This window comes from Medicago sativa, chromosome 8, assembly GCF_051527215.1.
Source record: "Medicago sativa cultivar Bolivia chromosome 8, Bolivia_mono, whole genome shotgun sequence".
NCBI lineage: Eukaryota > Viridiplantae > Streptophyta > Magnoliopsida > Fabales > Fabaceae > Medicago > Medicago sativa.
Window position 1 is genome coordinate 65,217,245 of NC_140756.1, and position 15,422 is coordinate 65,232,666.

At 32.7% G+C, this 15,422-nt stretch overlaps 2 protein-coding genes across 2 annotated transcripts; one reads left to right on the top strand and one right to left on the bottom strand.

Annotated features, from left to right (window-relative positions):
* Positions 1 to 1,684: 1,684 nt before the first annotated feature.
* On the top strand, positions 1,685 to 11,545 carry LOC146900550 (uncharacterized). The gene is made up of 24 exons (XM_085732178.1): positions 1,685 to 1,832; positions 4,089 to 4,222; positions 4,444 to 4,528; positions 4,794 to 4,847; positions 4,964 to 5,055; positions 5,143 to 5,246; positions 5,399 to 5,468; positions 5,580 to 5,976; positions 6,564 to 6,887; positions 7,000 to 7,203; positions 7,296 to 7,391; positions 7,486 to 7,534; positions 7,636 to 7,763; positions 7,888 to 8,134; positions 8,291 to 8,445; positions 8,531 to 8,655; positions 9,051 to 9,174; positions 9,253 to 9,311; positions 9,563 to 9,659; positions 9,749 to 9,926; positions 10,299 to 10,406; positions 10,705 to 10,829; positions 11,026 to 11,085; positions 11,203 to 11,545. Exons 1-24 carry the CDS (start codon positions 1,791 to 1,793, stop codon positions 11,308 to 11,310), a joined length of 3,165 nt encoding a protein of 1,054 aa, XP_085588304.1. The 5' UTR covers positions 1,685 to 1,790; the 3' UTR covers positions 11,311 to 11,545.
* A 1,706-nt stretch (positions 11,546 to 13,251) lies between these two features.
* On the bottom strand, positions 13,252 to 14,687 carry LOC146900551 (HMG1/2-like protein). The gene is made up of 7 exons (XM_085732179.1): positions 14,563 to 14,687; positions 14,335 to 14,436; positions 14,161 to 14,218; positions 13,987 to 14,031; positions 13,786 to 13,866; positions 13,615 to 13,683; positions 13,252 to 13,513 (listed from the first exon to the last, which is right to left on the bottom strand). The coding sequence occupies exons 1-7, from the start codon at positions 14,601 to 14,603 to the stop codon at positions 13,481 to 13,483; spliced, it is 429 nt and encodes a 142-aa protein (XP_085588305.1). The 5' UTR covers positions 14,604 to 14,687; the 3' UTR covers positions 13,252 to 13,480.
* Positions 14,688 to 15,422: the final 735 nt, after the last annotated feature.

Here is a 15,422-nt window from a genome sequence, read left to right on the forward strand (position 1 = left end):
TAATGACAAAAAAAAGGGGACATTACAGTAAGATTGTTTTTCTTGGTCGTGGTATCAAGGGTTGCTTGACGTTTATATTTTCCTTTTGCTAAATCTAGATATCATTGAAGTGGTTTTATATATTTTAGAAATATATATCATTCCTTAAAAAAAAAAAAAATCATATGATTGAAATCGTTGATGATGAAAGTAATTTAAAGATGATAAAGTCACAAAAATTTAAAAAGGAAAATTCAAGTTCATGAAGCAAACTCCTTTAGGTGGTGCCAAATACCTTACAATAATATGCCCGGGGTCCTACATTACCATCCAAAATGATACGTGTTATTACCCAACTTGGCCAAGGAAAACGGTACAACAATTCAATCATATTAGTATTAATTTTTCTAAATCCATTGATATTTTTTATAATAAAGTCCGGCTTTTCTTGATCACAAAAAAGTGAAGATGGTGAGATTAACGCGGTCAAATATTTGTCTTTTGGACAAATCTTATCAACTACAACTAATTATTTTTAAAAAAGTTTGCTCCAAGTGTTAATTAAGACTTAAGAATCCTTCAAAAAAAATTAAGACTTAAGAAATGAAGAAAGTAAAAGTTTTTCATGTAATCATAATCCAAATATTATTATTGGTATAAAGTATATGCTAACTTTATCCATAATCCATAACTAATCTTAAACTTATCCGAATAATATAGTCGATCACCTTTAATGAATCTTATCTCCAACTATAATTTATCATCATAAAACTCAAAGTTGATACATTAGTCAAAAGATTTGAATGTGGTTCACTCGGATCAACCTAAGTATCGTATCTTAATCTAATTATAAGCTTATCATGTCATTGAAAAGGTTTAACTTCGACATAAAGCATAATTATAAATAAATTGTTTCAATAATACAACATTTGATGACATTTTTTTATCATTAGGAATCAAATTGGCATTCCAAAACTTACAATACTCGTACACCCTCCGTATCAATTAGTTGCACTAGACTACGATGGTATGCATGTGTGTTACATTTGAATATAATTTTGGTGCTTATTTGTTAGAAGGGCTTTGGGATCCCATATTAAAAAAAAATGGTAAACACAAAGATTTATTAATTTTTTGACAAAATGGTATACACAAAGATGTTTTGTTTTACAATTTCATTTTTTTAAAAATGTTATCAAAGTGAGGTATCAATCAACTTTTTTTATGATTAGTAGTTGAAAATTTGGTCGATCATCTTTAATAGTGTATCCCGTTTCAACTATATATTTTCTATTCACGAGGCTTGAGCTTAAGACTTCTTTTAAGAAAAGTGAGTTTAAATTTATGCAAAGTAATGTCATGTCGGTGTAGTTTAGTTATTATTAGTAGTATTCAATTTAGAATCTTACCATGTATGCATTTTAGGCCAATAATCTTTACCATGATGTAGTAGTGTATTTTGTAATTGATACGAGGAGATGTGTGATACTTGAAGATAAGTTGGCAATTAATAAATATTAAATTTATTTATGAAACCAATGATCACTACATATATCCAATTACTTTTTTTTTTTTTTTTGACAGAATATATCCAATTACTATCAATGAGTAACCTTAGTTGATTTTGATTTTAAATGTACCCTTTGTATGTATCAGAAAGTATAATATAAATAAATAAACGAGTTAGATACAATTGTCTCTTCTCACACCCCAAAGTAACCATCACAAAACAAAAGAAACTGAATTGAACGAACTGCTCCTTGTACTAAACAAACAAACAACCTTTTCAATATCTCTGATCCTCTCAAAAAATGTTTGTCAAGAAACTCGTTGAGAAAGCTTCCATTAAGAAGGTAAACTCAATTTCTTCCTTAATTCTTTTCATTTCATTTCATCATCTTTTTCTTCATTTTCTGCTTATTGATTGCTTGATTTGCTTCAACTCATGCTTAAACGATCAATCATTTTCAAATTTTCTGATGAATCTGGATTTCCTTTCCTTTCTTCAACTTAAGATTTTCGGTTTTGGTTTCTGCAAAAAAATAACATAACATTAAAAAACGTTAAAAGTCATGTGGTTACTTTATGGTTGTTGTTTATTATTATACTCCGGATCTTGGTATCAAATTTCATGTTTTACTTTAACGTATACTTGTCATTCAACTTCTGTTACTCAAACATTAACAATGCTTTTAAAAATGGATATCTTTCTTTCTTTTTTTTAATTAAGGATATTGATATTACATAATTTCCTTTTAGCTCCGACATTTGTAATCAAAGATGTGTTTGACTTGTGTGAGTGTCCAACAAACACGATTGCATTTAATTATGTTATTTGCTCAAATTATTATGGGTGTTGATGTTCGTGATCGTGTGTTAGTATTTCATGGATAATTTCTTACTGATGATTCTTTTTCAATGTGCAATGTCGTTTTTTGTCTGAATTTTTTAATATAATTCGAATGATGTTGCATTTCTGAGTTAAGGAAAATCAGGGTATATGTTTCTATAGTGCGGAATCATTTAGAAAACGAAAATGAAATGTTTTTGGTCGGTTGATTTATAATTATATGCATTTAGAAGTATTTATCATACTTTCGAAATATTTTTGTCAGCATTCGTGTGGTAATTGTTAATTATAATCATTCAAAGTAATTTTAGTAAATTTATACATGCCACATCACTTGGTGTATCCCAGTAGCCAGGTAAGTTTAGTTGGACTCGGGTTGAGTGTAGTAATAAGGTTGTGATTTCGCTGAATCCATCACATCTAGACGGTTCAATCAAGATTAGATGACGCAAATTTTAAACTCAAAATTTGGATTGGAAAATAAAATAAAATTTAAACTTAAAATCTAAATCATCCGATCAAAATGAGACGGTTGGGATGTGTTGACTACTTCTTAGCAAACTTTACTCAATCTAAATCCATATTTAGTTATGTACATTGTGATTGTTGTGCCTGTTACCACCGAAGATTTTTCTGATGAAGATTTTTGCTTCTTTGGAAGAAAAAAACGGATAAGGCATTGAGAAGAAACAAATCAACCGAATAAACTAACTAATTGTTAGTGCTGACCTGAGAAAAAGGGAAAAAGAAACATGACATTATGTTATCTAGTTTGAAAGAACATAAACGTTGTGATGTGGTCGGTGACATTTTAATGACCAAGTCTTTGCGTGTTCCTTATTCTATGAAGTGTGGACCCAGCCAAGGTCAGAGACTCTGAATTTGTTATTGTTTGGTCATGGTTTGTGGGCCCATTTTAGAACTAGAAAAATAAAAGTGTGTGATTTGGGATGAAATGGAGGATAATTAGTAAATTAGAGACCGAAGAAAACTAAAAAAACTATAAGAAAAATTATTAAAAATATTTAAAAATTAACGAGTTTGATCGAAATATGGTTTATGATAAATTTTATCGCGTATTGTCTATCTCGATAAGAGTTGATTGTCTTTGGTGTATGGTTTAGATGTTACTAATGTTAGTTAGCCCACTACGGCACTAACACTAGAATCCAGTACCCAAGACACATCACAAGGTTCGGTGGAGCTGCAACTGTTGTTGTCTTGTGGTCAAAAACAAATGTTTTTATTTTATTTTTCAACTTATATTGAAAATGAATATATTCTGTTTGTTAATTGATGGTGAAGAATGAAAACAAACTTGAGCCACTAGAATTGGACAAGTGGTAAAGAAATTGGATTGCAATCTTGTATGTATGATGTCATAAGTTTGAACCACTTTGCCACTACTGTAAGAAAAGAAAAGAGAGTGAAAACAAGCCGGTCAATTTAAAAAAATAAAAAAATCATGTAAACACATTTAATAAAATAAAAATATTTCATAAAATTAGAATTAGGCCAAAAAGATTTTGTTGGCACTTTTGTCAAAGATGCGACCATTGGAGACTTAGTGCACGAGGCTCTCACTAGGTGGGATTAGATGTACGCAGTCTTATTTCAACGAGCATTATGACTATTTTTAAGATTTGAACGCGTGACCTCCACGAACAATTAAATAATTCAAATTTTTAACCTGTTATTATCTCTTATGATAGAATAACATGCAACAAAATAAAAAATGAATAAGTGAATTTTGATGCAGCCTGGTGGAAATTCAATAGAAGGATTAAAGGCTAGTGATGTAGATCCACGAGTTGTATTTCATCAAGGGATACCATCAGGTGGTACCAAGTTTGCCTATGACACCATTCAGAAGATACTGGCTCTTTCTACAAAGTATGTTCCCTTTAAACATGTCTTGAGTCTTTGATTAAACTATACTATATCTTAAACTATACAATTAGTTACATAAATTATCATTATAGTATCTTCATGTAAATTACCACTCTTACTAGTTGTGACTATCTTATCAAATTTGTATTATCATGATGTTAGGATCATTAAATTGGATGTGTTTTCATATGCTTGAAACTGATTTTGTTGTCTTTTATTAAAAGGGATGGCCGGATTAAACTATATGGTAAAGATAATGCTCAAGCCCTACTTGATTCTAGTGAGCCTCTACCAAGCAAGTTTTTACAGGTTATGTCACTTTCCTTTTCATGACCAATAGTACCGACACTTCACATTGAAGATGTGTCTGGTGTCCAAAACGTGTCAATGTCCGACACCAACACGGCACATGTGGTTACATTCAATTACTTCATTTTCTTAAAATATTACTATTACTGACATGTCAATGTTAATGTCGTGTCCCGTGCATGTGTCAATGTTTCATAGATTTTCCCCTTGTTGTGGACAATGTGTGCCTAAACACTCACAACACTATGTTATTTTATGCATGCAGTTCATCCAGAACCAAGGCATCCTTTTAAATGTCACTTCCAATAATCATATTGAGGCAAGTTTACATATGGACTTACTCACATTTACAATATTTTATTCCATTACTAAGATTCACAATGTTATTTTATTCCTTTTTTTTCAATTGTTTTCCTAAAGAAATTGCACATTTAGGTTTGGGACATAGAGAAGAAAATATTGTCTGATGTATATGTTCCTAAAGAAGAAATCACTTGTTTTGCGGTCATTCAACATAGCCTGTATATGTAAGTATAAAATGTCTAAAACAAGTTAACATGAAATCAGTTTTTGAAACACCTCGTAAAGCTATGAACATGTATCTGTGTTGATAGGTATATTGGACATTCTAGTGGTAATATATCAGTTTTGGAGCTTGAGAAAAATCCATGGCATATAGTTCGGATGAAATACACCATACCCTTTTCTGCTTCCTATGGTGAGATACATCTTTTAACCTTCTTTTTTCCTTTTCTTTTCGCGTGTGATTTGTCAATTTTTAGACTCACTTTTTGGATATGAAAACAAAATATATGTAATGATGATCAGTACCTTCTTATCATTTTGAGTTTCATAATAATCGTTGTTTAGGGAATTCTGAAGCGTCTGATGACACTACTGTCATGCATATACTCCCTCAACCAGCAGCTGAAAGTAAGAGGTGATCTCCGCAAACACACCTATCTTGTTGGATGAAATTATTTTGGGTATCATTTTTCCTTGATCGTTTATTTTTTAATACAAACGTGTGTTCTCTTCCGTTCCTTTGCAGGGTTCTCGTAATCTTTCAAAACGGCCAAATAATATTATGGGATATTCAGGAAAGCAGGACTGTTTTCAGAACCGGTGGAAATATGTCACAATCACTGCATAATGAAACAAAGAAAGTGACTTCTGCATGTTGGGCCTGTCCTTTTGGAAGTAAAGTAGTTGTTGGATACAGCAACGGAGAGATCTTCATTTGGAGCGTCCCTTCTCTAAATATAGGGAATGGCTCTTCTGCATCGGATTATTATAGTAGTCAGAGCACTCCTTTGCTCAAACTTAACTTGGGATACAAGTCAGAGAAAATTCCCATTGGATCAATAAAATGGCTTTATGCCGGAGGAAAGGCTAGTCGATTATATGTCATGGGAACTTCTGATTATGCAAGTTCAAACTTGTTACAGGTATTTGATTGTTTAGCTCAATTCATTTAACAAAATATCGTCTTTCAGGATAATTTCATCCGAGCATTTATGTATCAATATCAGTGTTGTTAAATAGCGGCTATAGCGCTATTGCATAGTGAGATTTGAACAGATCTCTATCTATTGTCCTATGATGCGCTGATTAGTACAAAATATTGTGAAATAACAGCTATAGAAACGCTATAGCAACACTGATTAGTACTAATATTTTCCAAGATCCACAATTGAAAACACTGATCAATATATTCATGTATAATGATATTAATGACCTATGATAGTCTTTTTCAGAAAGAAATTAAGCCAGAATTCAAGTTCACCTACTATCACTTAAATAAAATTGTGATTTTCTTAAGGTTTTTATGTGATCTTACTCGGTTTAATGAACTTGAGCTAGGTAAAAATTAACTACTTTAATTAGTATGCAATATTTTTCACTTTAATAACTTTCTCATTAAGCTAAATGAGATGTAAAAAATAATTTGTCGTGTCTTTTCCGCGCCTTCAAGGTATACATGAGATCATCACTGCAACTAGATCATACTCACTTATTTGATTATGTAAATCAGGTAGTGTTGTTGAATGAGCAAACGGAATCTCGCACAATTAAGTTGGGACTTCTTTTGTCTGAAAGCTGTGTTGACATGGAGATCATATCAACCTCGACCGAGCAAGGCAAGCAAAAACAGGATTCTTTCCTTTTGCTTGGGAAGTCAGGCCATGTACATCTGTATGATGATACTTTTATTGAAAGGTATCTCCTACAATGCCAATCTAAGTCAACACCTTCACTTCCAAAGGACGTGACTGCGAAGTTACCACTGGCAGATTCAAGCATCACAGCTGCAAAATTCATCACCAACAATACCAATTTGTTTTATTCTGAAGATGAGGTAATAGGGTTATGAAACTATAGTTTAACTCTACTTTGTTCATTCTGTTTGCAATCTCTTTTCTATTTAAATGTATTGATTCGGCGTATTTCTTATTTCTCTGGACACATAGTACTACAGGCAGTTGGTGAAAAATCATCCACTTTTTGTTCCTGTTGAAACAAATCAAAAGGATGGGATGAGCCTAAGTTCTTCTAAATTTTCTGGATTTTCAAAAGTTCAAAACTTGTATATAACTGGACATAGCAATGGAGCTGTAAACTTCTGGGATGCTTCATGCCCCCTTTTCACCCCAATTTTGCAATTAAAACAACAGGTAATAATATTGTCCCGTGCTCTCAAGTTGATTGGTAAATGAATTTTTAAAGGTGATTATTTTTCTTATTTATTTCATCCGCCTTAATGCAGAGTGAAAATGACTTCTCATTAAGTGGTATACCCTTGACAACACTGTACTTTGATATCAACTCTCCTCTTCTCGTTTCCGGTGACCAGAGTGGAACGGTGAGGTTTCTTCGATTTTGTATTTAATAAAATCTGATAATTACCTTGTCTTTATTTATAGGATGTATATGTATAACATAAACATGATTTGCAGGTTCGCGTCTTTAGATTCAAACCTGAACCATATGCCACCAACATCTTTAGTATGTCTCACATAGCATACGACTTTTGCTTAGTTATCAAAAAGCTAGCATAATTCATATTTGAATTAATTCTAACTTCATTTTCATACCTTTTTTTCCAGGTGGTTCAAAGAAAGGAACTGATCATATTATCCAAAGTGTGAAGATTGTAAAGATTAATGGTGCCATAATTTCCATGAACATAGACGATAGCTCAAAGCATCTTGCTGTTGGTTCCGATCAAGGGCATGTAAGATAATTTTCTAGTGGTTTTCATTCAAAATATTACAAAAAAAATGATTTAGCTCATTATTTCGTGTTCTTTTTACAGGTTTCGATTGCGTACTAATTTATGTTAATCCAATTTGTTACAGGTTTCAGTTTTTAACATGGATGACCTAACTTTGTTATATCAGAAACACATTTCAAGTGAAATTTCTGCTGGTATCGTCTCGCTGCAGTTCCTAACATGCAGTTTGAATGGTTTCGATAAAAACATTTTAGCGGTTGGAACAAAAGATTCGTCTGTTCTGGCACTTGATAATGAAACTAGTAACATGATGGGCACAGGAACTGTTCATCCTAAGAAGCCCTCTAAAGCTCTATTTATGCAGGTGTTTGGTAAGGGTTCTGCAAAGTTTAACACTATGATAATATTTTAAATTTTATCAATAATGATAGACATGATTATTCTGTGGATCAATAGTTCAATATTATCTTGATAGATGTAAAGTCGATTATTGAAAAGAGTAAAAGTAATTCTATTTTGGTACGCAGATGGACAAAGTGGACAATTAACGGGATCAATTGCAAAAGATGGACTAGACTTGAGTGACGCGAATCATATTGAGAATGCAACAACAAAGCAGTTGCACATTCTGCTTTGTTCAGAGAAAGCTTTATATGTCTATTCATTAGTGCATGCTGTTCAGGTAATCTGTGATTTACTTCGGTCATAATCAGGAGTCATGAAACATTTAGCTTATGGTTGCGACGGCACTTTTTCTTATGTTTTAGGGAGTTAAAAAGGTACTTCAAAAGAAGAAGTTTCATTCCTCTTCCTGTTGTTGGGCATCAACATTTTACGGTCCCTCCGGTGTTGGCCTTGTACTCCTCTTCACCGACGGAAGAGTAGAATTAAGGTGGTAACTTTTTCTGGAAATAATGAAAACGTAACTTGATGGTAGTGACATGAGTGAATATGATTTTAACATATGAGAAGACTTATCAATGAAGAAAAAAATATATCACTGTTGGACATGTTAGGTTATTTTCATAAACTTTCAAATGTAGCTTATAGAAACCGCTTGTGCAAAACATTTCTGGACTTTATTCCCACTCTCTCTTTAATTGTAGAAACAACTTATCGATAAGTTCTCATATAATAAGTGCTTATTGGATAAATGTTTAAAAGAAATGTGGATGATAAAAAACAGAACTTTGGTTGTTTCTAGTTAGTTAATTGCATGTCAAGTAATTCCATGCGGGTGTGTCCGTCATTGCGATTTAATGCGTAGAAATTTATTTCAAATGATAGGTCTTTGCCAGAGTTATCCCTGATTGTGGAGACTTCAATTAGAGGCTTCAATTATTCACCTCCAAAAGCAAAGTCATTTTCAGATTGGCAAATATGTTGTTCATCCAAAGGAGATCTTGTTTTGGTATGAAAATAGATTTTTTCTATTACAACAAATTTCTTTAAATGTTTGATTTTGAATTAGCCCAACTTCCATTTTCAGGTGAATGGAGACCAAGAAATGTTGGCTGTCTCATTGTTGGTCCAAAGGAGTATTTTCAGGTATCTAACAATATAAAATATCTGGCTATTGAATGGTATTAGGAGAGGTGGCACTTTTGTCCCTAGCAATGTGGCATTGATGTGGAGTCCACGTCAAGTATCACATCTGCATTTAAAGTGTCACATCATGCTATATAATGATTGAATTCAACAAAGGGATCATTATGATTGGCATGTTACAATTTCAAGAACGAAATTGTTAATTCATAAAAGTCATTTTGATTAACATGTTACATTTTACTTGATTTTAGGATTTTGGATTCTGTTAGCTGCATCTACAGAAAAGAAATGATGCTGTCACAAGAAGAGCTTGTCACTGTCCCAGTCATTCATAAGGAAAAGAAAAAGGTATACCTTAGTTTTATTAACTTTTTAAACTTTATGATATCTATCATCTGTGACAAAAATGTGTTCAATCTTGTTTTTTGGTTTCCCAGGGTCTATTCAGCTCTTTCTCTGGCAATAAAGAAAAGCATGCCCCCCTCATAGAAACAGAAGATTCTAGAGAAAGTATCCAGAAACTATCGGTGATCTTTTCAGAAGAAAATTTTCCTTCTGTGGCTGATAATAATGATAACCTGACTGCTGATGAAGACGAGGTCGAGTTAAACATAGGTAGGTGAATACTTTATAAATGTGCTAGTAAAGAGCAAAAATGTTATGGAACATGCCTGCTTCCTAAGGCAGTTCTTCTGGTTTTTCATATCTTAGTAAGCATCTATACGTAGTACATATTGCATTTTCTCTGAGGATTTAATCTATATACATTGTTAATGTAAAGATTTTTTACACTGTTAATCAATCATAATCGTGAGATCATAGGAACAATGTTTGACTTTAATTATAAAGTCTAATATAATTTGTTGTGATTTACTGACAGTGTAAAACTGGTTTTACACGGACAGCGTCAAAATTAAACTCTTTCTATCAAATGGATAATGAAGTTTGAACTAATCAATTTGAGATGTGTTTCTTCCTTCTTTACAGATGACATTGACCTGGATGATCATGTAGAAAAACGCAAAGATCACGGTATATTGGGAATTGGAGCTCTTAATAAGAAGAAATTGACTGGAAAATTTCAGGCTCTAAAAGGTTAGTAACAATGACCTTACTTTTTTACAACTGATTATAAAATATAAAAAACTATTATTGCTTCCTCAATAATTTTACAACTAATAATAACTTTAAGTTAAGTTCCGATTAAAATTTTATCGATTTTCAGGCCTTGCCTTATTCTTCCAATTTGTGAACTGCAACTTAATGAGAAAATAGGAGCATGAAACTTTACATTTTAAAATTGTTGTTCTACTAACTGTCATCTAATTATACTAAAGATAATCAAATTGTTTCCACTAAATGGTAGTAAATTAGTTAAGCATCCAATCTGCAGGAAGATTGAAAGAGATGAAGGGCAACATCCAGAAAACATCAGCTAAAGAAGAGCAACAACAAGAAGAGCAACCTGCTACAGTCGATCAAATCAAGAAGAGATATGGATTTTCTTCTTCCTCCAATGTAAGTATATAGCAAGAGTATGCAACCTCAATTATACTTGACTTAATAGTTACATTATACAACATTTCACAAGCATCGAATGAGAAATTTCTTGACAAGAGTAATATTTGAATAATGTTGCATTGATTTAAAATTTTAATGATTTTATGAAATGTGTTGTAACCATGTTTCAATTATGTATCTGGTGACACTGCAGGAAACAAGCGTTGCTAAAATGGCAGAAAGCAAGCTACAAGAGAACTTGAAAAAATTGCAGGTATCTTCTTTTTTATATAAAACACTCGATATTTTATCATAGCCTAAACTACAGTGCTGCAAAATGTGTCATATCAAATTTGTTTGATACATCTATAAACATTTTTTGATTCGACAGGGTATCAACTTAAGAACTACAGAAATGCAAGATACAGCGAAATCATTTTCATCAATGGCAAACCAAGTACTGCGAACTGCTGAACAGCAACAAGACAAAAGAAGTTGATTAACAATTCAATTCATTTTTTTTACTAAGATGTGAATTTTTTTTGTTTATATTATGTATGTAAGGTGGTTCTGTTTCTTTTTTTCTTTCTTTATATACATATTTTTGTTGGTGAAGCTTTTTCTTTATGTTAAACACTGATGAAATGTTTCCTGTAGTTTTGGTTTTGGATTGACATTGAGTATTGTATGCCGTTTCAGGCATTTGTTGAGTGTGATCGATTTCTTCGATATCATTTTACATGTCTATCATGAATCAGATTGCTATAATTCTGCATAACAAATGTAAATAATAATAGAGAGCAAGCTTTTTAATCAAATGGAAAAAGAAAAACAAGAATTATGCCTCATGCTCCCTAAGGCATCAGCAAGAATACAAGAAGAAAGGTAGAACGACAATATGCCGCTTCATCTCCCTCTTTCAATGTATGATGAAACACCTATACTCACATATGAACCTCCCCAAATTATCATGTCATCGTCGCCGTTGTCCAAGATAAGATCATGAATATGTGAACGTTAGGGCAGCGTAGTATAAAGGTTATCAAAATTCCATGAGCCAATATTATAAACTTCTCCAAGCTTCAGATGAGCGTTGCTAATGTGGACAAAAAGAACTTGTTGGCAAGGGAAACTAAGATGTAACCGTTTGTCATACCATAAAGAGATGTCACTCTTACTTGCACAGAAGATGAAACCTCGTGGAAAGATATGAGAAGTTTTAAAAATTGTGTTCCTCACGCAATAAGCACTCTCCTAGATAGGGGGCTTCAAGAACGGGATTTCTCGCAGAACATTTGCACACATAACTTGTGTTAGTTATGTCATGTCCTAAACATATTTAAATGAACATCAAGCTCACCATTCACCATCGATTGATTGAACGATAGTGTTCTAATTTACCCAATGACCAGTATATGGCGGGAGCCGAAGATTCTGCATGTATAAGAAGGAATATCATAAATAACCAATCTCAAATTAATTATCGAGTAAAAAATTTAAAATCAGAATATTTACCCTACCAGAGATCAGAAGAACTCAGTGATATTTGTCAAGTTAGAAGCTCTTCTTTGGACTAAATTCAAATTGATCAATCATACTATGGTGATTTCTAAATTCCTTTGGATATGTTTGAATTAGTTGTGTAGGAGGAATGGAGTAGGATAGAATCATTAAGGTTAATTAGATTTTAAAAATGAACATTATCTCCTATGTTCCACTCTTCACGACTATATACAAGGAAAATGCTATAAGCCTAGCCAATTATTTCGGACACAGGGTGGCACCATTTCATTGCATGATTGATTGTTGACCTCCTTATTTTAAGCCACACTTCCATTTATTGTGCAAATTAGTGGATTGTGATTGGCTGATTTATAGTCGTGAAGAGTTATAGCACCGCTCTACTTACAAACATGTCCTACACACATGGAGAGCGAGGGTTGTGTGTCTTTAAATGGAGGAACCACTCCACATGCAACTGAACTCAAACACAATCAATCACATTCATCTCTTTGATCTCAATTACTTATGTCCAAATTTACCCTACTCCCTCACCTTTTTCCCAATCTAGCTAGTAGCCAAGATCCCTTGTTCTTTATGCTTCCTCAACTTCAATTTCTCAGTTGATTTCCCTTTTGTTATTGTTCCCATAACTTATATGTCACTATTGTTTAGAATGTAAGGATCGACTTTAATGGCTTATTCACTTCACTCTCTTGTTTGCATCAACATGGCTTAATGCCAGGCTTGTTATTCAATTATTTAACTTTTGTTTATCCTGCAACTGAATCACATTACTTAATTTAATAAACATTTAACGTTTGTTAACTTAATTGCTTGAAACCCATAAGTGGATCTGGTCGTTACAAAGTACATACAGCACCGTTATGAAAGACAATAAACGAAACAAAAATTGGAAGTTGGAAGAGAGTACCGAACAGAACAGAATTGAAACGTATCATAACATTGACTTTAAGTACACAGGAGGATAATGATACTGAACCGTACTTTAGAGGATTCTTCACTATCTAACACTTCAGAAACTATCTTAAAAAATAACATTGCAACATATTAATTATAAGCCATAACCTAAACAAAACATATTTTTTTCCAACAATTTTTCCCTAAACTTCATCATGTGGTGGTGGTGTTACAAGCTTACAACAATTTCAGTCATCATCTTCATCATCATCCTCATCCTCCTACAAGGTTAAAAAATAAACTAAGTTAAAACCATTCAATTATTCAATTATCATCATACATATAAGACAAAAATCAAATTATTAGATGAATCTATCTATACCTCATCTTCATCCTCATCATTGACTTCGGATTTTGACTTGTCAGAACCATCTTCCTCGTCTTTTCCCTCCTAATAAATCAACAAAAAGTTAAATCAATTAATTATCATTGATTATTATAATTATTATAAACAAATCAAACACCAAAATTACTAATATGAATGAATATTCACCAGTTTCTTGTTGTAGGCTTGTGTAGCAACTTCATACTCTTCTTTCTTCTTCAATGCCCTAGCAGCATAAGGAGCCTTGTCCTGAAAATCAAAATCACAGTACAAACTAAATTAAAAAAAAAAATCTATATATAATTAATTAAATCACATAATACCGATGAAAGTTAACAAAAAAAAAAATCAAAGCATAAAATAACTCACTTCTTCAGACATCGATTTCCATGCTTCACCGCAAGCTTTTCCGACCTAATTAATTTTCGAAAAATTAATTAATTAAAATAATAATAATTTTCCGACAATAAAATCCACAAATTATAATCCAAAAAATAAAATAAATAAAAATTCATAAATCGAAAAGTAAACGAGATTTCTTACAGCGGCAACGGATTTGTTGTTAGGATGATCTTTCTTATACTGTTCTCTAAAATCGGACCTAAATCATCAATTAAAATTAAATAATCGTTAAAAAAACGAACAAATCAGAAACAAAAATTCACAACCAAAAAAGATTCAAATCGGAAATAAAAAATTAAAAAGTTAAAATTATACATGAAAACGAAGAAAGCACTTGGAGGTCTCTTTGGCTTGTTAGGATCCTTCGCTGCTTTCTTCGTCTGTTTCCTTCCAGCTCCAGCACCTTTGCGCTTCAAGCTAAAATCAACAAAAAAAAAATGGAAAAATCAACAAAAATAGCAAAAAATCAACAAAAACTAGATCGAACTAATCAGATCTAAAAAAATTGGAGAAGAAAAAATCGAACGGTGAGAAGCGATTTACCGGTTATCAGCGGGTTTGGAATCAGCTTTAACTTTCGGCATGGCGAAAAACGAAAGGAGCGAGTTGCTGAATCGGAGCGAGTGAGAGAAAGCGAGTTAGTGAGAGAGAACGTGTTGCGTTGTTGTGAGATTTTGGAGCGAACGAGAGAGGGGATAAGAAGGGTAGGGAGTGAAGGGTATAGGAGAGAAAACGCAAAGAAAAAAGGAATGAATGAAAAATTGAAGTTTAGGGTTTACGCGGGATTTTCATTATATTTCGCCACGTCATCGATCCGTGTGAAGTTATTTGATTGGTTGAAATGGATCAGTGTGTTTGTTTTGTGTGTGTGTTTTGATAAATGGAGTAAGGTGAATGTGTTTGATGCGTTGTGTTGGTTTTGTGTGATGACGGGTTTAGCCTTTTGGGAAGGGGTGAGTTTACGGATTTGTCCTTGTGTTATGACCAACGTGCCACGCGAATCTGACGAAGAGATATTTTGTGGCTTGCAGGGTTGTTTTTGTAATTTTGTGTTTAGGTGGAATGTGACCGTTTTGTTTAGTGGACCGGGTTTTTTGTTCTTTTGAACTAAATGGACTTCAAGAAATTACAAAACCCAAAGTCAAGTTGTTACTTTTCTCACTCTATGTGTTACTGATGACCCCCCTTTATTTGCATTGTTTCAATTTATATTTAGTCTCAACCACCCCACCTCCTTCTTCTTCTCACATTCTTTATCCCGTTGCTTGACTTCCCCAATCTTTGTGCTTGTAACTATTTTTTTTTTTGGAAGGTAGTTACAACTTACAATTCTTTACTATTTTCATTTTATTTGATTTGAACTTACCTATGTGAAAAGAAATGAAAAATGTGTTTTGAAAAGG